The sequence below is a fragment of the Taudactylus pleione genome, unplaced genomic scaffold, assembly GCF_031769625.1.
Source record: "Taudactylus pleione unplaced genomic scaffold, aTauple2 ptg000179l, whole genome shotgun sequence".
NCBI classification, from domain to species: domain Eukaryota; kingdom Metazoa; phylum Chordata; class Amphibia; order Anura; family Myobatrachidae; genus Taudactylus; species Taudactylus pleione.
Window position 1 is genome coordinate 13,422,492 of NW_028284581.1, and position 25,509 is coordinate 13,448,000.

At 43.0% G+C, this 25,509-nt stretch overlaps 1 protein-coding gene across 1 annotated transcript in view; it reads left to right on the top strand.

The window, feature by feature from the left end:
* CARMIL1 (capping protein regulator and myosin 1 linker 1) overlaps positions 1-25,509 on the top strand; it is a 390,597-nt gene that overhangs the window by 250,008 nt on the left and 115,080 nt on the right. The window contains exons 19-23 of the mRNA XM_088475876.1: positions 6,965-7,064; positions 7,156-7,210; positions 17,887-18,059; positions 19,112-19,180; positions 25,096-25,189. Coding sequence (XP_088332002.1) covers positions 6,965-7,064; positions 7,156-7,210; positions 17,887-18,059; positions 19,112-19,180; positions 25,096-25,189 — 491 coding nt within the window. The remainder of the gene's footprint in view (positions 1-6,964; positions 7,065-7,155; positions 7,211-17,886; positions 18,060-19,111; positions 19,181-25,095; positions 25,190-25,509) is intronic.

The window sequence follows — 25,509 nt, forward strand, 5'->3', positions numbered from 1 at the left end:
AAAAATATAAGTGTTAATAGATTTTTATCAATTAACAAAATGCTAAGTGAATGAACAGAAGAGAAATCTAAATCAAATCAATATTTTGTGTGACCACCCTTTGCCTTCAAAACAGCATCAATTCTTCTAGGTACACTTGCACAAAGTTAGGGATTTTGTAGGATTATAGGGCCTGATATAGTACGGATCGCTATTGCATTTTGTTCATTTATAAAATAACTCTTATATATTTGAGAGCATTCTTACTTTGCAGCATTTTTTCCACATCTGCCTAAAACTTTTGCACAGTACTGTATACATTTTAAAAGCTGTATATTATGGAGCATAATAATTTATAAGAAAAAAACTGGGAAGTTTATTCTGAACTAAGGACCTTATTCAGAGTCGGTCGCGAGTGCTGAGCGCTCGCAACTGACTTGATGTTGGTCCGCAGGGCATGCGCACAACGGAGTCGGCTCCGTCGTGCGCATGCGCAAGCCCCCGCTAACGACGGGTGATCCGTCGTTAGCGGGCTCGAAGCAGACGGAGCGAGCTGTCGATGTTGATTGACAGCTCGCGCCGTTTGCTGGGTGGGCAGGGGGCATGTCTGCCCTAACGGAGGCGTTCCCCCCTAGCCATTTGGGGGCGGCCCCACTGACATCATCAGTGATGTCAGTGGGGAGCTTCCTGCTGAAATACAGCAGGAAGCTCCCTGGGGCTTAAGGTTGACGAGACCCTACCCTAGGGTCTCGTCGTAAGCCCCGATGGTCGCGATGGTCTTGACCATCGCGACCATCTCCCTTAGCGGTCGTTAGAGCTGTGGGTGTTAACCCACAGCCTAACGACCGACATGGAGGCGGCCGTTCAGGATGCAAGCGGCCGCCCTGTTTCTGAACGACCGCTCGCATCCTACGACCACCTCTGAATGAGGCCCTAAATGTGTCCATAATGCTCTCTTTCACTTCTCTACAGTAGGTTGTTATGTTAGGGTTGATATGTGTCTCTAACTGAGCAGGCAGGGTGACTGGCAGCTTTCTAGACTTTGAGGCAGATGTACTAAGCTCTGGAAAGTTGGAGAGTGATAAACTACCAGCCAATCAGCTCCTAACTGTCATTTTTCAAACAGAGCCTGCAAGATGACAGTTAGGAACTGAATGGCTGGTAGTTTATCACTCTCCAGTTTATCACTTTCCAGAGCTTAGTACTCTCCCCCTTTAAAGTCTTTTGAGCTGTACCAGATCCCATTAGGATGCCGTCCTAAAGACATGCAATGAGCTTCATCTGTCTTTAATAGAGTGAGGACATAATTCTTTGTTTTGAGAGCGTCACCAGAGTGACAGTTTAATGCTGTGCAGTTTCTTTTTTTTTATTGTCATGATACATATCTTAAGATGTAATTGTCCTTTAATACATAGAAGCAAAGTAGGTGTTCAGAGCTATCACTCCAATGGTGGTCTCGAACACAACGGGATGTAGTGAAAATGTAGGCAGTCAAAACATAGACAATCAAAAGCTCGATACCAAAATGTCAACTTTCAGAATGTCGAAATGGACATAAGGATGACACTTAAAATGTGACACAGTCAAAATTTTGACGTTGAAAAAATAAATGTTGACAGCCAAAATGTAGACAGTCAAAATGTCATGTAAGTAATGGTTATTAGTCATGTACTAGATAGTGTCCCATTCACATTGTCTGATGTGGCTAATTGTCATATATCAACAGACTGTATGTTGTTATCACATCAACAGCCTGTATACTATTATCATATAAACAGCAGACTGTATGCTATTATCATATCAACATAAGTCTCATATGAATTGCTTTTAATAATGTTAGAAAGTTACAGGAACATGAAATCCATGGTTACTTTATTTGATTTAGATAAAATAGCAAACTGGCCATAGTATTTTAAATTTAGGGCAAAACCAAGGCCTATACTATTTACCAATTTTAGTCGAGAAAAAATGTATGTATTATGTGCAACCCAAAATAGAAAAACATGTAGTGACTTTCACTAGTATAGGAAATGTGTTTAATATATTAAGTATATTAAGTTGATATCAAGTAAGTGTTGCAATTAGAGAGTGCCAGTAAGAACCATGTTCACATACTGTACCTAGATGTCTATATTTTATATGTCAACATTTTGACATTGTCAATATTTCGACATCATCAAAATGTTGACGTTCACAATATAGTTAACTGCACATACAGTAGTTTAACCTGCAGTCGAAATAAAGGTGTGGTCAAAATGTCAACATTTATAACATAGGCATGTCTACATTTTGACTGTCAACATTTTGACCATATCCAAATATAAACATTGGCAAAATGTCGACATTGATAATATAAGCATGTCTATAGTTTGCATGTACATATTTTGACTGTATGAAAATCACGACAATCAAAATGTTGACATTGAAAATATAGGTAACAGCACATAGTGTAACCTGCAGTCAAAATATAGGTGGGTGTACATGCTTTGCTTGTCAGTTATTTATTATTATCCTTTATTTATATGGCACCACAAGTGTTCCGCAGCGCCTTACATAGTACATAAAACTAATAAGTGAACAAAATAAACATCAAAAAACAAACAAGTAAATTACAGTACAGTGAAGGACATTATATACATTGCTGCAATAGTCATTAAAACACTCACAATAAGCAGCAGGGAGTTGGCAGAGACGTGTTAGGTGCCCTTATGAGGAGTAAGGAGTAGAAGAAAGTGTAAGGAGAAGCACATCAGGGAAGAGGTCCCTGCTCGTGAGAGCTTACATTCTAAAGGGGAGGGGCAGATAGACAGGCATGACACAGAAGGAGAAGATAGGGAGGAGAGAGTATTATGTTGGTTAGGATGAGAGCTGGAAGGCCTTGATGAAGTAGTGGGTCTTGAGAGCCCGTTTGAAGATATGCAGTGAGGTGGAGAGTCTGATAGGGAGAGGGAGAGAGTTCCAAAGGTAGGGAGCAGCACGGGCAAAATCTTAGAGGCGGGAGTGGGAGGAAGTAATCAGTTGGCAAGAGAGGCGGCATGCATTTGTTGAGCGAAGTGGACGGGTGGGAGTGTGAAGGGAGAGAAGGTCAGAAATGTATGTGGGGGAGGATTTAGTGAGGGCTTTGTAGGCGAGTGTAAGAACCTTGAATTGGCATCTGGAGGGGAAGGGGAGCCAGTGTAGGGCTTGAAGGAGAGGGGAAGCAGATGTAGAACGTCTGGAGAGGAAGATGAGCCAAGCAGCAGCATTGAGGACCGATTGTAGTGGAGAGAGGTGGGAGACTGGGAGGCCAGCTAGGAGAAGGTTACAGTAGTCCAATCTGGAGATGACTAGTGAGTGGATGAGGGTTTTAGCTGCATCCTGGGTGAGGAAGGGTCTAATCCTGGAAATATTTTATAGGTGAAAGCGGCAGGACTACGAGAGGTGCTGAATGTGTGGTTTAAAGGAGAGGGAGGAGTCAAGAATAACTCCAAGACAGCGCACTCTGGGGGGATAGAGGAGATAGCTGTGCCATCAATAGATAAAGAAATTGTGGGAAGTGAGGTAATGGAAGAGGGTGGGAAGATGATCAGCTCAGTCTTAGACATGTTAAGTTTAAGAAAGCACTGGGACATCCATGTGGAGATAGCAGAGAGACAGTTGGAGATACGGGTAAGAAGCAAGGAGGAAAGGTCAGGGGTGGAAAGGTAAATTTGAATATTATCAGCATAGAGATGATATTGGAGGTCAAAAGAGTTAATGAGTTCACCTAGAGAGGACGTATATAGGGAGAAAAGGAGAGGTCCAAGAACAGAACCTTGGGGAACTCCTACTGTTAGTGGAAGTGGGAGGGAAGAGGAGTCCTGGAAGGAGACAGAGAAGGAACGATCAGAGAGGTAGGAGGACAGCCAGGAGAGGGCAATGCCACGGAAACCAAGAGAGTGAAGGATTTGCAGGAGGATAGGGTGGTCTACAGTGTCAAATGCAGCAGAGAGGTCAAGGAGAATGAGCAGAGAGTAGTGGCCCTTGGATTTGGCAGCAAGGAGGTCATTGCTGACTTTCGTGAGGGCAGTTTCAGTGGAGTGGAGAGAACGGAAGCCAGATTGAAATGAGTCAAGGAGGGAGTGGGAAGAAAGAAAGGTTGTAAGGCGGTTGTAAACAATACGCTCAAGGAGTTTGGAAGCAAAAGGGAGAAGAGAGATGGGTCGGTAGTTGGAGAGTATGTTAGGATCCAGGGTAGGTTTTTTAAGAATGGGGGAGACAAGGGCATATTTGAATGCAGAAGGGACAGTGCCAGATGATAGGGAGAGATTGAGGAGGTGGGCAAGATGGGAACAGGCAGAGGGAGACAAGTAACAGAGGAGACGGAAAGGGATAGGGTCAAGGGGGAAGGTGGAAGGAGGGGAGGACTGGATGAGGGCCATGACTTCCTCTCCAGAAACAGGGGAGAAGGATGTCAGAGTTGGTGAGACAGAAGGGGAGGGGTGGTCAGGGAAGGGAGGGGCAGGAGTGCTGAGGGTCTGATGGGATAAGAGGTCCTCACGTATGGAGTCAATTTTAGATGTAAAGTAGGTGGAAAAGTCAAGGGGAGGCGAGGAGGACAAGGGCAGAGGAGGGAGTTGAAAGTGGCAAAGAGACGCCGGGGGTTTGCGGACTGGGAGGAGATGAGGTTCTTGAAATATGATTGTTTGGAGAGGGGCAGGGCAGCACTGTAAGATGAGAGAATAAATTTGAAATGGAGGAAGTCTGCCATAGAGCGCGATTTCCTCCTCTGGCACTCAGCAATTCTTGAACACTTCTGCAGGTATCTGGTGCATTTGGAATGCCAGGGTTGTGGTGTGGATCTGCGAGGGTGAGTAGTTATTGCCGGAGTAAGAGTCAAGAGCAGAAGTATGGGAGGCATTGTACAAGCAAGTGGCTTGTTCAGGACAACAGAGAGAAGGGATAGGTGAAAGAAGCGAGTCCAGCAGAGAGGAAAAAGCAACAGTGTCAATAGCCTCAATGTTACGCTTAGTAATGGTAGCCTTAGGAGGTAAAGGAGGGGAGGAGAGAGGGATAAGTTAAAAGAGAGTAGGTGATGGTCAGAGAGGGGGAATGGGGAATTGGAGCAATCCGAGATATCTCAACGGTGAGTAAAGACCAGGTCAAGTGAGTGCCCACTCACATGGGAGGGTGATGAGGTCCATTGGGCGAGACCAAAGGAAGAGGTGAGGGTAAGGAATTTAGCGGCAGAGGATTCTATGGGAATGTCAATAGGAATATTAAAATCACCTAGGATAATGGAGGGAAGATCTGAGGAGAGAAAGTGATGGAGCCAGGAAGCAAAGTTATCAAGGAATTTGGAGGGAGAGCCAGGGGGACGGTAAATGACAGCTACTCTGAGGTTTACTGGTTGGAAGAGGCGAATAGCATGAACCTCAAATGTGGGGAATGTAAGGGATGGTTCAGTGGGTATTAGCTAGTAGGAGTAATTGGCGGATAGACGGACCTCAACACCACCCCCATGGCGACCCCCAGGCCGGGGGGTGTGGGAGAAGGTGAGGCCCCCAGAGGAGAGAGCAGCAGGAGAAGTTATTTACCACAACTATAAATGGGATTAGCGCTACCGTGATGGGGTGTAGCGCAAAAGTTGCGGCACATTACAGGCAGGCAGTCTGTGCACAGTTCTCTAGCAGGGGTGTTGACTGATTTTTACTGACATTTGACTGTATGGCTGGCATGACGGGATCACTGTTTGCACATGCGCGGTGCACTTTTCCCAGGGGACACTAACTCATACATTTGTCCATTATAGCTGACCACCATTATTTAATATTTTATCTATGTCAACATTTTGACAGTAGACTTTATGAAATCGACCTTATGATTTGTGTCTAAATTTTAACCGTTGACATTTTGACTCTGCCGAAATTTCATCCTGTCTTTATATGCATTGTCTACATTATATCCATATCGACTACATTATGTCCCTAGCGACATTTTGACTTTCTACATATTAAATGTCAACATTTTGTCTGCATAATGTACCTGTCGACATTATGGTATCTATATTTTGATTGTCTAAATTTGGTCGGTCTAATGCTGGGTTCACACTATTGTTCACTTGAATGATGACCAATATATCAGCAGTAGATCACGGGTGTGTACACCTAAATTGTCTGTGAATGACAAATGACATAGTTCACAGAGATATAAGGTTGACCCTGCAGCACAGCTGATGCAGATATATCATGCAGATATTTTGGTGCCGACCACCCATACACTGGCTGCAGGGGCGGTCAAGACTGATATCACAACTGGGCGGGCAAACTTAAATGCCCGTCCATTTGTGATGTCTGGCCAGGCATATCGAGCGGCCAATTGGTAAGTGTGTATAGCTTACCTAATTGGTCGATGGGTCAGTCGCTGGTCCTGTGTAGTGTGTATCCAGCTTAAGTTAAATACCACACTCCTTGCAACATTAATGAAGTGGATATAGGCAAAATGCCATAACTATTGGTATTCCCCTGTATAGTGCAGTCATATAAATTGGATAATTAAAACAAATAAATAAGTTTGCGTAGCCATTCTTAAACGTAGTTGAAAAAGTTTTCTGTGTTTGACCATGGCAAAAGTACACAAGTCACTATTGTGTATATATAGTATAATAATTGTAATAACAATAATAGTAATAATTAAACATTGCAACAAGTGGAAGTACAAAAACTTTTTTTGTCCCTATAGTAATTCAAATTAGTTGAGATCAGCAACCAACCCCAGCCAGTGCCTACTGCCCAAGCATAGTTAGGATAACAAGAGAATCTGGGGTCTGTGCTCTCTACTACTTTGTACAGTGGGCACCAAATTGCCCACTGTACAAAGTACAGCAAAAGAGTACATGTTATAATACTAGACCTGCTTGCTTTGAAAGAAATTCCGGGCTGGGTGATGTGTGTAGAATATTCAATGAACTACACTCTATGAATAATAATAATAATCAGTAGGTTATCAATTGTTTTATTTTTCGCAGGTTTAGAGTCTGACCTCTCAACTCTTGTAGTTTGGCTCAGTAAAAACAGATCAATAAGACACCTGGCATTGGGAAAGAATTTCAATAACATGAAATCCAAGTAAGGTCTTCTCTTTTTATCCTACCTGCAGTACAATTGCATCACGTTATTATGTTCCAGAAATGCAGTGTGTCTTTATTTGCCTCTGTAGAAATCTAACTCCTGTCATGGATAACTTGGTACATATGATACAAGATGAAGAATCGGTGAGTAATATCTCTCATGAACCCTACAGGCCCATAGGCATCAATTTAGCCTACTCATTCACTGACTAACAGATTGTTCTGTTCTGTGCAAAACACTAGAATCTCTGCAGGGAGCCACATTACAGTCACTCTCACCGGGCACCACTATGCTGAATGGCTGCACTGGCAGATTAAGAATCATAGCATAGACATTGATTGTACACTTCATGACCTTCTCTTTCAGACAGTGCCCTATAAGAGGCCTGATAGATTGTGTTTCAGGACATAATGATACCTGAAGCACAAGGCGATCGTGGAGTGAGCAAATACACAGCCAATTTAAAATGTGTACCCCTGTATGATTGTGGTTCTGCAATAGTCTGATAGACTTGGTTATTTGTAGCTGTGTTTTCTTTGTAACCGGAATATTTTTTTCTTTACGTATAACATAGTTTCTTTTCCTCTGCTGAGTGACAAATGTACTGTACCCATGTGCCGCTGTTAGGCCAGGTCTATTGTACTGTCCTCCCACCTACTACTCTCCCAAATTACATACTCTTAGCTCTGACTTCACGGAATGTTACAGGGAAATCCACACTAGTACAGAACACTAATAGATGATTTCTACATCTGGATCGTTTCGTTTACCCTACTTGCATGATGCTTCGAAAGTCATCTTAGCATTTTTATTATCTGCTAAAATATAATGTCCGCACATAAAAATTATCTTTCAATGTGATGTACTGCGTGGCCACACATATCTTTAATGGGCTTGGGAGGTAATATGTTAGAATTAGGGGTGTGCACCGGCCACTTTTCGTGTTTTGGATCTGGATCTTTCTTCGTGTTTTGAATCTGGATTGGTTTTGCCAAAACCACCCTTCCGTGTTTTGGGTTCTGGGTTTTGTTTTTTGGATCTGTATTTTTTATTTTTTTTTAAAAAGCATAAAAACAGCTAAAATCACAGAATTTGTGGGTTATTCTGCTTCTATGCTATTATTAACCTCAATAACCTTAATTTCCACTAATTTCCAGTATATTCTGAGCACCTCACACCTCACAATAGTGTTTTTATGTCCAAAAGGTTGCACCGAGGTAGCTGGATGACTATGCTAAGTGAGACGAATGGGCAGCACAAACACGTGGCCCATCTAGGAGTGACACTGCAGTGGCAGACAGGATGGCAGTTTGAAAAACTAGGCCCCAAACAGTACATAATGCAAAGAAAAAAAAGAGGTGCAAGATGGAATTGTGCTTGGGCCCTCCCACCGACCCTTATGTTGTATAAACAGGACATACACACTTTAGCAAACCAATCATTTCAGCGCCAGGGTCTGCCACACGACTGTGGCTGAAATGATTGGTTCGTTTGGGCCCCCACAAAACAAGCTGGCAATTAATCTGTCCCTGCATAAACTGGCTCTACGTAGGCAAGATGTCGTCCTCATCCTCCTCATCCACGATTCCTCACCCTCTTCAGTGTTGTGTACATCCTCATCCTCACAGAGTATTAATTCGTCCCCGCTGGAATCCACCACCACAGGTCCCTCTGTATGTTCTGGAGGCTGGTCTCCCTGGAAGAGTTGATAATTCATTTTTATGAACATCATCTTCTCCACATTTTGTGGATGCAACCTCCTACGCCTTTCGCTGACAAGGTTCCCGGCTGCACTAAACACTCTTTCGGAGTACACACTGGAGGGGGGGGGGGCAACTCAGGTTTGTACAGGGGCCTCCAAATTGCCTCTTTCCTGCCAGTACAGGTATGGACTGTCTGACATGCCTACTTGGATGCTGTCATGCCTACTTGGATGCTGTAACAGGCAGACGCACGCTCGTCGCTGCTGCTTTGAGGATGCAAGTGCTGCTACTGTGCATACATTTCACACACAAACACAGAAAAAAAGAAGATTATTTTATTTTGGTTGGAGCGCACTTTGGGGATTACACCACCCTTTAACAGACAGACGCACGCTTGTCGCTGCTGCTTTGAGGATGCAGGTGCGACTACAGCCCACACAATTCACAAAGACAGAAGAAAAAAGAAGAATTTTTTATTTTTTGTGGAGTGCACTTTGAGGGTTACACCACCCTTTAACAGACAGACGCACGCTTGTCGCTGCTGCTTTGAGGATGCAGGTGCAGCTACAGCCCATACAATTCACAAAGACAGGAAAAAAGAATAATTTTTTATTTTTTGTGGAGCGCATTTTGGGGGTTACAGCACCCTTTAACGGACAAGCCATCCGGCCCTTTACTTACGACACAGGCGCATGCTTGGCGCTGCTCCTTTGTTGATGCACGTGCAGCCACAGTGCACACAATTCACAAACACAGAAAATAATTCCTCCTCCATTCTGTCAGTGGTGACAGTATCATATGCAGTGACAGTAGACATGTCAGAAATTGACATTGTTGGCACGTCCTTCAGTCTGGACCAGATGTCCAAACCGGCCCTTGACTTATGACACAGGCGCACGCTTGGCGCTGCTCCTTTGTTGATGCACGTGCAGCCACAGTGCACACAATTCACAAACACAGAAAATCATTTTTTATTTTGTTTGGAGTGCACTTTGGTGGTTACAGCACCCTTTAACGGTCAAGCCAGCCGGCCCTTTACTTATGACACAGGCGCACGGTTGGCGTTACTTTGTTGATGCACGTGTGGCTACTGCGCACACAATTCACAAACACAGAAAAAAAATTATTTTTTTTGGAGTGCACTTTGGGGGAGTACCCCTGATGCACAGATCACCCCCTGGACAACACTACAGCACCCCTCTAGGAGTACAGCCTTTATGGGACATTGCACAACACAGTCCAGCCAGTCCCTATAGACTTTGGAGTGGACACAGCCCCTATGACTGCAACTGACTGCACAACACAGCCCAGCCAGCCCCTATGACAGCAGCACAACACAGCCCAGCCAGCCCCTATGGACAACAGCAGCACAACACAGCCCAGTCAGCCCCTATGGACTGAGTGGTCACAGCCCCTATGGACAACAGCAGCACAACACAGCCCAGCCAGCCCTAGCTCCCACCCTCCCTCTTCACTGTCCACAGCCGGAGTGAGAAATGGCGCTGCCGCGGGGACCTTTTATAGAATCCAAAACCCGCGAGATCCGAAGGCGGGATGAATGACGCTTTGCCTCGATTTCAGATCCGAGTCAGGCGGGAAAAGTCGAGCCTGATTCGGATACGACTCGGATCGGGGGGGCTCGGGGGGGTTCGGATTTCAGAAATCCGAACCCGCTCATCCCTAGTTAGAATTTAACAGAGCTGCAGTATATTCTCCCAACACCAAATAACCTATTTTACCTTCATGATTCATATTGCACTTATGGATGCAGTGACCTTTACATTGAACTAAAAATACAATTTACTGTAAGATTCTGAATTAGTAATGGCTAAAACATATTTCATACAATTTACGGGATGTAGTCACCATCCCGGGCTAGACTATTTCCGGCAGACAGAATCCCAGCGCCAGAATCCCAGGATTTCAGAATCTGGAAGGCGGTGATCCCGACAGTGAGTATTATGGTTAGGATTAGGCAGGAGGAGAGGATTAGGGATAGGCTGCGGGAGGAGAGGGTTAGGGTTAGGCTGCGGGAGGAGAGGGTTAGGGTTAGGCTGCGGGAGGAGAGGGTTAGGGATTGGGAGGAGAGGATTAGGGATAGGCTGCAGGAGGAGAGGGTTACGGTTAGGCTTCGGGAGGAGAGGATTAGGGGAAGGGTTACAATACTTGTCTATATGCGTCTGGATTTCCACCGTCGGATTATGCTATTGGGATTCTGACCCCAATTTACAAACGGTGTTCATTTTGGCATTCATTTCGAACACATTTGGGACATATTTCAAATACATTTTAGGGGGTATTTGGGAGAAATTGACACACAATAAGAGGCAATATCTCTGAGGTAGACAGCCCTGAACCTGTGAATGGAAAACCGATGACAAAAAAGACCATCTGCACAAAGTCTTGTAAATTGTGGGTATCGGGAGTTGTCTTATGGAGTTTGTCCCACTATACTATGCTGGCTAACTCTGTATCACCCAACTGTTATTTACAGCACTCTGAAGGCATGTGTAGTTACAGAGGCTTTATTTCATTTTATAGCAAGTCACACTTACCTATGCCATTTATGTGCATTATTTCTGGTAATCACTACAAGCCTGTTAGATCATTTGTTGAAATGGTAATTAGTGTTTCAGTACATAGCGGGATCCTACCAAAGTACTTTTTGCTGTCACTGGGATTCTAAACCTATGAAAATAAATAGTCAGCCATTGCTGAATAACTGATATCATACCTCCCAATATCATGAAAGTCAGAATCGGGACACAGGCGCTGCATCATAGTGAGAGCGTGGCTTCAACCTCAGTGCTAGGCTGCCCCTCATGTATATTCTCCCTATGCTAGCGTGCGTTTCCTCTGGGTGCTTCCATTTTCTTCCACACTCCAAAAATATGGTGGTAGGTTAATTGTATACTCGCCTACTCTCCCTCATTGTCAGGGAGGCTCACTGAAATAGTAGCAATCTCCCCGACTCCCTGAAGAGTCTAACAATCTCCCTGATTGTGCCTTACCCCCATTATGAAGCTGTTATATACAAAAACAGAGATATATACATTCAAATGGGATCATTAGTATAATTTCCCTGCATTGGTTATAAGGCACAATGATCCCTATGGCTACATGCATTTTCTGAGAAGTATCAGTGTGTTTTCATCAACATATAGATCTTACTAACTGCTTTGATCAGTGATCACATAGTATTGACATTTTTCAATCGTGCCCCATCATGTAGTATATTATACAGTACTAGAATTCCATCCCTGTCACACTGTGTTTTCTCATCTCACCTGATGTCTATATAGCAGTGGACAGATATGTTGGCATGCCACACACGTACTGCTTTTGTTTTAGGGCCCAATGTAAACGTACAGGCAGAGGACTGGAAAGCTGTGAGTTATTGCGCCATAAAAACTATATCTAGGAATGGTGCAGTGTTTATAGCAAGGCTGAAAAGTGACATTTACTGTGTGAGATGCTGCCTCTTTCTCCTGTCCATGCAGGAACGTCGGAATGATTTTATTTTGGGGGGCAACATAAAATCGTTCCAACGCTCCCGCACCCCCCCTCCTCCCTCATCCCCCCCCTCCTCCCTCATCCCCCCCCCCTCCTCCCTCATCCCCCCCTCCTCCCTCACCCCCCCACGGACAGTGCAGGGGTTGTGCTCCATAGCAATAACCTGCAAATCCCCTGCACTGCACGGCCACAAAGGAGGAGGTGTTATGTGCGGTCTTTTAAACTCCTCCGGACAGTACAGGGGCCGTGCAGCCTATTGCTATAAAGCATAGCCCCTGACCCGTCCGCTGCGCCTTTCGAATGTTTGGGAGGGTGAGCCGCCCCCTTGCTTGCTCTTCCTCCCCCCCCCACCTGTTCTGATGCCCTTGTCTCCATGTAATCTTTCCTCAGTTAGGGTACAATATCCCCTTACGTTTTTCTAGATGCGTTTTACATGTGGTTTTAATGTTTTGAATATTCAGTTCTAAGCAGTGGCCGGTATAACATGCCGGCAAAGGAACTTTGTGGTGAGTAACATGAATAGTTTTTCCCTCGCGGCCCGTAGACGTGCGTAAGATTAACAATGTTACTGTACTGTGTTCCAAGTTCATGTGCACAGCCGGACATTGCAGAAACTTGACTCCCTCCTAAATTTATGGTATATTCTATGCTATGAGACCAAACGTGTTTGCCTTTTTACATGCATTGAAGTAACATTTGCTATTATGCTACTTTATTTGTATGTGTTTGCCATGTTCCACTTCATTACAGACTAAACGATTTCTAAACCACTATTAAAATTGCATATGTAATGCTAGTGGTAGAGAAGTGCTTAGCTTTCGGGCATAGGGCCTGATTCAGATTTGTACGCAATGCCAGTATTTATGCAGTTGAGCGATTATCAGCCAATTGCACATGCGTCAAGGTCGCATGCTCCAAGGTACCTTAGCGATGCCGCTCGCAGTGAAGATTTCTTTGCAAGGCGATTGACATTCAGGGGCGGTTGGGGAGTGGTGGCAGACATGTTATGGATGTTTTCCTTTAAGGCATGTGTAAGCCTTTAGCTGCCATCATTTACGCAGATAGAGTGGTTCCACCATCTCCGTTCAGGTGGCCATTCTGCGTGACCATAAGGCTACTCAGATGGGCAATTTTTTTATTGTACTGCGATGACGGCTACATGTGTACGCAGTTGCTTGGATTTGCGGTGGCCTCAGTGGACGTCTTAATACATATCCCGGCATCTGCTACATTTACACATTTTCGCACAGAAGCAGTGGTTGCATTAGCGTACATATCTAAACCAGGCCCATAGTCCGGTCCTTACATAACCTGCTCTCTGCACTACAGACCAATAGGAGTTTCAGACATGTCACCATCCAACCCAGATATCCGAATAGCGCCTACAACAGTAGTGCCAGTCAGTGCCCTGATTTCTCCTAGTGATTTTCTTTTCTTTAAGTGAAAATGTCTTCCTATTAGCACATTACAGTAAATGCAATATGCAAGTATAACCTGCTGGATAGACTAAATATGCTGGAGAATCTCTGATAAAATGCTGACTTTCCCTGCAGAGAGGTCTGCTCTCATAAAGCTTCCACAAAGCTCTTCCTTCTGGTAATTTCCTTTTTATTCACGCTCTTAACTTCTTTGTTACTTTTCATCATTGAGAAGAGCAGATAGAACGCCCCTGGCTTACTGGTATTAGATCCACATTTGCTTTATTTCTTTTTTATTCTTTTATTTTAGAGGCATCTTCCCAGCATTTCATGCTTTACTGTCTGTTGTGTTTGGTTTCTTTCTCTAACCTCTCACAGTGTGTAATGTTCTCAATTATATGATAAGGTATTCTATAAATATCCTGTCAGCAGGTTAGTCTGTTGTGCCAAATCTCACTTGTTATTACCATGCAAAAAGATTTTCACTGTATAAAATACCAAAACAAATGTCATCCAAACATCGCTCATTTTAAAAACGTCAATCACAAATGATCTACTACACTGTGTATTAGATACGCATATTAACTCCTGAAGTGACATTTATCTGCTAAAAGCTACCTTTATCTTTAGTTACTTGTTGTTAAACTGTCTATTAAATCTGTCCTCTCACTGTCAATAGCATAAAGGGCCATTAACTTCAGGGAGGTAGTGCTTTCTGTACTGTATGTCTAATTTCTGTTAATTGAGCTAATAAGAGATTAGAATTGTTGCATTAAGATGGACATTTTAGATTCTAATGTAACCTAAAATGTATTTATTTTAAAACCATTCTATATTACATATATATAACATGTAGCTATGAGCAGTCATTTTTGTCTCACCAGACCAAGCAGAATACTAGTGTAATTCCATTAGTGAGTACAGACTCACATTGCAGTGAAAATACCAGGGTAATAGCCCTTGTTCATAGATAAACCTAGATATATCTAAATTTTTTAAGTAAATTGAGTATTTTTTTTTTTTTTTTAACGATCTGGACTTAGCAGGGTGCTTTCACGATTAGGGGATTATACAATTTGTGTAAGTCATCTTTAAGTGTAGTAAGAAGGTGACCTTGGTGTATTGACTTTGGAAGCCCTTTGGAAGTGTAAAATCTGATCATTTTTTTCTTGTAATGTTTATAAATACGTTAGCTTGATATCATGGCTAGTAGAGGAATATGGCACATGTTATGTATTGCTCTAAACTATGTCACATCTGCTCATACACGATTGAAAGAGATATTTTGTTGGTAACTACTGTTGACTGGTGAAATATTATCAATTTTGTTTTGGAGATATTAAGTTTGAGATGTGAGATGACATTCAAAATGAAATGACAGAAATATATTCAGTAACACGGGCCAACACAGATGATGACAAATCTGGAGCGGATAAGTAGATTTGAATATCATCCGCATGCAGATAATACTGAAATTCAAAATAGCTGATAATTTTGCCAAAAGACATGGGGGTAAATTTACTAAAGTGAGAGGTTTTAGAAATGGAAATGTTGCCCATAGCAACCAATCAGATTCTAGCTATTATCTTCTAGAGGGTGCTAGTTGGGCAGCACATACGGTGTAATGGTTAGCATTACTGCCCACAGCACTGAGGTCATGGGTTCTACTCCCACTATGGCCCTAACTGTGTGGAGTTTGTATATGTGCTTGCGTGGGTCTCCTCCAGGTGCTCCGGTTTCCTCACACACTCCAAAAATAAACTGGTAGGTTAATTGGCTCCCAACAAGCAGAGGACGTGGGACTGAGCCTTGTGATACTCCAACTAATAGAGGAAGCAAAGAGGATATGGATCCAGAGAAATGAACACTGAAAGAGTGGTTTAATAAGTATGGTGAGAGACCTTGAAATTGTAGTGTTTGTATGATAAGAGTGATCAATAGTGTCAAATGCAGCATAGAGATTAATGGCCTTTAAACTTAATGATCATATCATTCACTTTCTTAGTCAGGGCTGTCTCTTTGGAGTGTTAAGAACGAAAAGCCTGACTGAACTGGGTCCAATAAGCAAATCAAGAAAGTGTGTGAGGTGGGTGTAGGCAAGTATCTTAGAGATGGAACAGTAATTCGAGAGAGAGTTAGAGTCCGAATTTACTGATGGAAATATACCAGTAGAGAGAGAGAGATTACAGATTTTAATTAAGGTTGGGATGAGCACAGGAGACAAGATAGAATCAAGAGGAGAGTGTAGATACTTCATCTTCATTTGTGGGATTAATTGAAGAGAAGGTGCCAGAGAGTTCAGGGAAGGAATTGAGCAGGTTGCTGGCATTTCGGATCTAATCCTTCTTGTCTCTGATATAGGAAGCAAGATCTTATGCACTGATTGTAGCCAGTGGGTTGGTTGTGGGAGTGGTAAGAAGTGATTTAAAAGTGTTTAAAAGTCAATTGGGGTTAGAAGCTTGAGCAGAGATGAGAGATTGGCAGTATATTTGTTTATCAGTGTCCAGAACCTTAGGATAAGAGTGGTAGATAGTTTTATATGTGAGGTAGTCACTCGGAGTACAGATTTACGTCACTGATGTTCTATTTTGCATGAGAGTTTTTGTAGGTCAGCATTTTTCAACCGTTGTGTTCCGCGGGCGGTTGTCAGGTGTGCCGCGCAGGATCAGCTCAATCAGAGACGTGGACCCGCGGCCACCTTTACAAGTACTGTGCGGCCACGGGCAGTGCTGGATCTTCTCTTATAGAAGGTAAAGACGCGCCTGGGCTGTGACATCATAGCGTGACATCATAGTTCGCTTCGACAGCGCTGGATGCGGGGGCCCTCGGTGTATGGCAGCACCAGCGAGATGTCCCTCTCAGAGGAGGACAGAGGTGCACCGGCTGACCGAGAATGTACAAGGTGAGGCCACTGCATCCTGTTACCTGCGGCTGGGGCAGTGCTGGCTGAGGGGCACTGTATACCCGGGAATCCTAGTGTTACTGCTGCTTGGTGACTGGAAATTTGTTGTTCCCTGGTTTCTATGACATGCTTGAGGTTTTCTCTTACCTCAAGCCCTGAGCGTGTTGTGCTGTGTGGATGTGTGCAGGGCACTCTGCTGTTGATGTGTAGGCTGGATCCCCCCTTACTCTTGTTCCACCTTGTGCTGTCCAGGTTCGTAGTGCAGATCTGGCTTTATTACTCTGGAAAATGTGCTTTTATTTATTCTCTGGTTATATGACAGAATTCTGTAAACTTGAACGTGAGATCTAAAATGCTGGCAACACATAGGGCTCATGCAGAGACCATTACTGTACCACTGACTTATTGTGTTCTACGTGGCTGGCACTTTTTCTGTGCTAATTTCATCCTCTACTCCTCCTCCTGACATATGCATTTTATGTCTTGTGATTTTTTTTTTTTTCTAAATTAAATGTAATATGTTGTAGAATTATTGTAATTTGTAATTGACCAGCTATTTTTTTTTTATTTAGCATATTTGTAGATTTGATTTATTTGGTTCTAAATTAATTACAAACATAGGTTTACTGTCCAAGTTAGATCGATACAAAAACATCGGGTCTGTGGCTCTGATTAAGCTGACCCCGCTCGGCACACCTGACAACCGCCTGCTGCACGCTAGTGTGCCGTGCTACAGCGGTTGAAAAACGCTGGTCTATTGAATACAAGATCAAGGCAGTGGCCATCCTGATGAGTAGAGGAGTGAGTCCACCACTGGCTCCACAATAATTTAGTTACATCACAATTTGCCATGTAAGTCAAAATTGACAAAAAAAGACATTTAAAGCCTTTTTTTTTATCAGTGACCAACCAGAAGCCATTCCTACTGCCTAGTGCAGAGGTTCCCAAACGCTATCCTCAATGCTCCCCAACTGTTTAGGTTTTAGAGATATCAATGGTTGAGTGCAGGTGGTTAAATCAAATTGACTGAGGTACTACTTAAGCCATCTGTGTTCAACCATGGATATCTCTAAAACCTGAGCTGTTGGAGAGCCTTGCGGACCGCGTTTGGGAACCTCTGACCTAGTGTATCTCTGTAGTGATAAGGCAAGGTTATAATGCTGTCATTTTGCTGTTCTCTGTTAGTGGTAATTTTATATGTTATATTTTCCTTTACATGTTATGCTGAACTATAGGAAATGTAAGTATAATGGATCTATGATAATGTTGTATTCTCTCTGCAGCCTTTGCAGTCATTGTCTCTGGCAGACTCTAAGCTAAAGACAGATGTGACAATCATTATAAATGCCCTTGGCAGCAATACATCATTGACCAAAGTAGATATCAGTGGAAATGGCATGGGAGATATGGGAGCCAAAATGTTGGCCAAAGCTTTGCAAATAAACACCAAGCTCAGGTGAGTGTAATGGTGACCTGTGGATACTGAGTATTACATCAATTTGTTCATTCAAACATTAAGGGGGAGATGTACTAAGCTCTGGAAAGTGATAAAGTGAAGAGTGATAAACTAAAGGCGCATATCCGCTACACGATAAATTGGACGATTTGAACAATAATGTTATCGTTTATCGTCCGCAATATCGTGCAGTGGATATGCCGTCAACGACCAGCAATGCGTTCTCCCGCTGGTTGTTGACTACATTTATCATCACCCGTACTTGCAGGACAACCTGATGATATTGTCAGGTTCTGCAAGTACAGGGATGAGGGAGGGTGACGTCACTGAACGATATATCGTTCAGTTTGAGTAATCAATGTCGTTAATGACATTGAGCACATCACTCCCGGGGAAAGAGGCCTCCATTCTCCAAAAACACTAGATGATATCGCTCATGGAACATATTGTCCTGTCATTTTTCAAACACAGCCTGTAACATGACAATTAGGAGCTGAGTGGCTGGCAGTTCATCACTCTCCAATTTATCACTTTGTAGAGCTTAGTTAGTACATCTCCCCCTAACTGTGTAGAACATAATTGCTTTCTACAATGTGTTTCAATATTGTAAATCTTTGCTAACTAACACAAAGCTGGTCAACATGAATCTTATTTAGGAAGCATTAAGGATATCTGTTCTATTACGTAAGGGTCTATATACTAAGCCTTGAAGAGAGATAAAGTGGATGGAGATAAAATATCAACCAATCAGCTCCTAACAGTCATTTTTCAAACACAACCTGTTAAGTGACAGGAGCTGATTGGTTGGTACTTTATCTCCATCCACTTTTTCACTTCAAGGCTTATTACATAGACCCCTTAGTTACCTACCTGCTTCCAGTTCCAGATAACAACCAGAATTAACTGACCTATTTTATGAAAATATTTTAACTTCAAAGTAATCTACATGATACATTATTAAACATAAAAAGGCTAAGAACCATTGGTGTACCAAATTTACAGGCGGTGTAAGAATGAAGTTAATGTTTTAATTCATGTATTGTTTGTTGTAGGACTGTGGTTTTGGACAAGAATAACATCACAGCCCAAGGATTCCAGGACATCGCTGTAGCTCTAGAAAAGTATGTTTAATAGTTCCCTTTCTACATATAATGTTACACCCGTATCTTATTTTCTGATAACAAATTGCTGTTTTGTAGACTAACACATAATAATCCTGTATGTCATATATCTGTACTTGTGTCACACTCTGTAGAAGATTCGATCACCTTCAAATTATTCACATATGGAATGGTATTTATTATGCTTATTCGTCAACGTTAAATGACCACTAAACTAAAATAATTAGAATTTCCTGATAAGAGCCATTAATGTTCAGTGTTAGCCTGATCTTGCCGCACAGATAGTACATAAAATATTTACTCCACTCTCCATTACAGGCGGCTGAAGCTTCTCCCCCATACTTAGGGCTTTGAACTTATTGAGTATTAGCTGTTGCCCATGATGAAAACGCTTCTGCTAACTTTTTTTTTTATTTGAGGTATTTTAGATGTATTGCTTAGCATAGGGGCCCAGTCATGGCAGTGGCCCACGTGACCAGCAGCGCTACACAGACTGGTGGCAGCAGCTCCTTCACCCAGCACTCACGCCAATGTCACTGTGTGTCCTGTGCATAGACTGCTATGTAGCCTATCCTATTCAAGTGAATGCAAGCCCAAGACTTCTCCCCACCCCCCATCCCTTACCAAGCCGTGTGCATGGTGCCACAGCTATCTCTTGCACTGATTATGTCAATAAATTTAGTTTTTTTTGTTATTCCTCAGCTTTAACTTCACAGATGAAGATGAAAGTGCAGGTTTTCTAGGAGTTTCCACTACACAGTGATGCAGTTTTCATGAAAATTGGTTCAGTAGTTATTGCGTCAACTTGGAACAGACAGAAAGACAAAACATTCTTATTCTATTAGTATAGATTATAGCAGTCATACAGCTGAGACTGCAGATATTTCATTAGCTGTGACATCTCGGCCACTTCCCCTAATTTTTGAATCAGCCAATTAACACAGTTATTCTGCAATGTACATCTGACAAGCTGTCATTCACTCTGTGCTTCCTCATACATTCCTGTAATCATTTTTGAGGACTGACCAGCTTTCCCCCGATTAGTATATTTGCCCCAATGCAGGGGATGGGGTTGGGAGGTGTTGCACTCATTGCCACATGTTATGGAGGCAGGTCCCACTGTATGCAGCAGATAAAAAGTTTTTTTCTTTTTAAAAACGTCCTCGGGAGGCGTTGCATGCCCACAGTGTGCTACAGCTACACATCCCATCCCGCCGCCTCCAATGTTGTGAGGCATGGCTTCTCTCCTGACATGGCAATCTGCTGCAGAGAGTGAAAGAGAGCTCAATGGACATATTTATTTAAACCTACACACTCCACTTAATCAGTGTATAAAATTCAGCTCTGTAATATACAGAATTAGATAGATATGTTACTGTCATACAGTGGCTCTACTTTCATAACAGTTGCACCATTTAAATTAAGATAATTGATGCAGTTTATATTATTTGCAAAATATCATCATAACAGTTATTTATTTATTACCATTCACATCAGTCCCTGCCCCATTGGAACTTACAGTCTATGGGCCTGATTCAGAGCCGGACGCAATTAGTGCTCGCTCGTCCTGAAAATAGGGGTGGCTATTCAAATGAACCGTTCGCTGTTTGCGGTCTGTTCACACCTCTAGGTCTAAACGAGCGAACAAAAGTTGCGGTCGTTTTTTGGAACACTACGCCCCCCGGTCGCTCGCATCCTACGTCATGTCCGCTATTTATTAGATTAATCGAGTACATCGAACAGGGTATGAGCTGCTCGCTATTCTTGTGGTTGGTTTTTGCTACCACAATTTTGCGAGCAGTTCTGGCTAAAAAAAAACCCAGTGACATGGTCAATGACGCTGCTGTTTTAAATATGCACACCCATAAAACGCCCGTTTTGACCTTTAAGCACGCCTGCGATCGGATCTCCACTCCCCGTTTTCAAGCACCTTCCCCTGTTACCACCCACATACGCCTTATCCTGTCACTCAAATTAGCAGGCATTCGCTATTTTGCGAGCACATGAATTTTCGGCCACACTGACTGGTTCGCGCATGCGTATAACGATCCGTACGCATGCGCAGTTGGGCAAACATCGCTCGGAGCGAACGAGCTGCCGCTTACGAGTGGCTCTGAATCAGGCCCTATATTCCCTGTCACATGCACACACACTTACAGACTAGGGTTCACTTTTGTTGGGAAACAATTAACCTACCTGAATATTTTTGTGGTGTGGGAGGAAACCGGAGTATCCATAGGAAACCTACACAAGCACAGGGAGAATATACAAAGGGCCATAGTGGGAATCGTACCCACGACCTCAGTGCTGTGAGGCAGTAATGCTAGACACATTTTTAATTGCTTTACAAGCTTTAAGGTGGATACACACTGGAGCAATGTTGTTACGATTTGGCCAAATAGTAACGACATATTGTGTACTGTGAATGCACGATATGCACGCTCTTGCAGTCGCATGTGACGATGTCAGGTTTGATGTGCTGTACATTAAACCTGACGATATCTCATGCGGCCCCATTTATGTTATTGAAGGACAGAACAAGTGATTGATCCGTCCTTCATTAGTCGCTGCAGTGTGTACCGGCAAGGACTCTCTGGACATCATCATGATTGCCGGTTGCACCAGTGTGTACCTGGCATAAGTGTTAGGAGACCAACAGACACACTGAATTTATGTTAATGCCTGTCCAATACTTAGGATACCAATGACCTAATCCTATATCGCTAGGCAACAGCTACAGCTTAGAACTTCATTGAGCCGGGAGGTTTTCTGGGATTCCTGATTGCTATTTAGACACATGGGAAAGCTATTTCAAAGATCAGTATCCCAATGTGTAATAATAGCGCCTCAGGTGACAGCAGTAATCTCGGGTGACATGATCAGCACATCTTAGCCCATGCTATCGTTTGTTAACACTTGCTATACAAAATCATTTATCTAGTTAAAAAAAAAAATGACACTTTTAATTTCTGTTTTAAACACATTAAAATTATATCTACTATATTTATTTATATATATATACACCTTTTAATAAGGCGCAAACTAAAGCATTCAATGAATTACACATATTTTGGGCCCTATGCATGAGAATAGTTTTTGGGGTGTATTTATCAAGTAATATTTGTGGGATATTCCCACAAAACAGGTGTTTTCAGGGGAGTACCCACAAATATTAAGGATCCCTGAATGTTCTATGGAGGACCGCAGCAGGTATTGAAGTTAGCTGCTGCAGTTCCTCCATTTCCAATTACATCCACAGCCCCCATAGGTTTTTATGGGGGCTGCAAAGCTGTCAGATTAGCCAAGTTGTGGAATGCAAAGACCCAAATGTCGTCACTGCTGTACTGCCTCAGCCTGGTCACTGGAGACTACTGAATCGAATCCTCTCTCTCATTAGGCCTCTGCTCTTAATATTAATGACAAGCTTTGGCCATCGCAGGTGACACCTCCACCCCAGACTTTACAATGATAATATCACAGCTAAAGCCAGTAAGTCAAAAGAGCCCCATGAAGGTTGGAGGCAGATAATGGAAAGAACCATCATACCATGTTCTGTGCTAATTAAGGGACGTGACTGTGAGGCATTCACTCTGTCCTCATTGTGTCTCTGACTGGAACATTCCCAAGTATGTGCTACCTACTGTAAAATGGTATTAAACTACATGTGACTGGGCCAGGGTGCAGCAGACAAGTTGATGGGCATTTAATGAACGTGTTTCTTTCCTTTCAGCATTTCTGTATAGATTTTTAACATTTGTGCAATCCTCTGGTATTTAGCTTTCCATATGGAGTATATGTTACCAAAGCATTTCTCCAAAAACTTAATAGATGCACATAAAGAAAGGCTAAACAGACAAAAATAAAGTCAGTGTCAGTGAAATCATGCCACCGTGCCACTGTATGATTGTGTTAACTAATTGTATAGTGGGAATGGGGTATGAAATACCGCCGGCCGCAATCCCGTCAGCGGCAGCCTGACAGGAGCAGAGTGCGACACAGCGGAAGCCCGACAGCGCTGGAAATCCCGATCGTGAATAGGTAAGTATCCACTAACCTAACCCTAACCCTCCTTAGGGGTGCCTAACCCTAACTTCTCCCCCAAGTGCCTAACCCTAACCACCCCCTTCCCCGCTCCCTAAACCTAAGTCCCCCGGGGGGGTGCCTAACCCTAAGTTCCCCCCAGGGGTGCCTAACCCTAACCCTCCCTCCCCCTAGCCTAACCCTAACCCTCCCGGGGGGGTGCCTAACCCTAAGTCCCCCCCGGGAGCCCTAAACCTAACCCTCCCCCCCCGCAGCTGTCCGCTCGCCGCAGCTAGTGAGGCTCCCCCCAGCCTGACGTTATTTGGAGGCGTGCCATGCGGGCTTTCCCCTCAGGTAATGTCACATAAGGAGGCGTGGCCTATGGTAATTAGGCCACGTCCCCAATTTCGGCTGCGAGCGATATGGAGCGCAGAGCGCTCGGCCGTTACAGGGCGCTATTAGCCCTGGAGCGGGCCCTGCACACACGGAACAATATTGCTGCGATATCGTTCCAATCCGTCGGATCGGCCACTAGATCGCTCCGTGTGTGGGGGCCTTAAGACTGTGTAGGTTGAGTGGAGGAATAAAAAAAAGAATCAAGGAACATAATGTACCTTACCTTAACCCACATCAGTCTTTGCTGTAGTAAATTACTGATTTATAACTATTGACTGTTCAAAGTATATAGTTTTTAGAGGGAAGTTTATTTTAATTTGCTTTTCTCTGGACATTCACGAAAGTTTATGGACTTCATTTACAAAGTGCTGTTGATGCACACTACAATTCACTTTTTTTTTTTTGCACTGATGAAAGTAGATATCCTGCCCTACACTCATCAAGGTGCATGCTTACTCTCCACCCTTGGGAGGCACAATGCGTGCAGTGAGGTAGACACATCTGATAGTCACACTGTGCAAAAGGGTAAACAACTGAAGTCCAAAGTAAACTTTTACATTTTTCTTTTAAAATATTGTTCAGCTTATCCTCATTTACATTTTAAATGCATCATGAGAGTTTAGATACTTTACATTGTTTCATTACATGGGGTACTTTTGTGTGTATGAACGTGTGTGGAGGGGGAGGGGGAGAAGGGGGGTGACATTACTTAAAGTCCTCATAGAAACACATACCATTATAAGCAGAGAACAGAGCGGCAGCAGCTTTTATCCGGTATACAGTGCAAGACCTCTTGTAAAGTGGGTATAGTGAGGTGCGTGACAAACTTACAGAGAATCGTATGCGTTGTATTGAAATGCAGTGCAGTACCAAGTGGAGGAAGTTCAGGGTTGGCTATAGTTACAGCTATGTCCTGCACTATAGGCAGTTTTGGAACTGGACTGCATTGGAAAACAGGGCACCTGGTTTGTCTAAAAAAGCTGAAAACATTATTTAAGAGTTCTCAATCACATCACTGATCAAAGAAAGTGTCTATCTCTTTACTGTATTTTTATTACCTTTCATTATAATATATTTGCAAAGTGCTTGTTTTCCTGTATTATAGATTACAACTTAATCTAACTGAGCAGCTAAAACTTCTACACAAAGCGTGGATCACATTTTATTTTTAGCGTTGGGTGTTCATACTCCATTATGTTAAAACAAAGTTTTTACTGATGTATTTGAACGTTACCAAAACTTGAAAATCTCCCAGTATTAAGTTCAGTGGGCAGATTGATCTTTCTTACTTTGTTAGTGACATTCTTTGTCGCTTGGACAAGGGAGTGAGTGGGTTTCAATCAGAATGTTTACTACAGTCAGAGCAGGCAGCCAGTAGTCTGTCCAATGGTTTCTGAGCTAAATTATGCTGATCTGACCTGTTCTTCGCATGTACTGTAGATGTTTAAGGCAATTTTCTTATTTGGCATTTTTAAATCTTATGGATTTTGTGTTTGTAGGAACTATACTCTGAGATTTATGCCTATACCTATGAATGATGCGTCACAAGCACTGAAGACTAACCCTGAGAAAACTGAAGAAGCCCTACAAAAGGTAGGGTTACAATTGTCTGATTTATATTACAACATATTAAGGGCAGTATTTGTTATAACATTTTTGGCATAGAATTATTACTTGCATAATGATTCAGGTTTTAATTTAGGGGCATATTTATCAAGTAGTGAAAAGTGTGGAGAAGTTTCTCATAGCAACCAATCAGTTCCTACCTATTATTTTATAGACTGTACTTGATAACTGCTACTTCAAATCTGATTGCTGTGGGCAACTTCTCCACTGGTCCACTTCTCCACACTTCTCACTGCTTGATAAATAGACCCCTGTGTCTTCTAAAAGCACTGAACCATTTTCAGTAC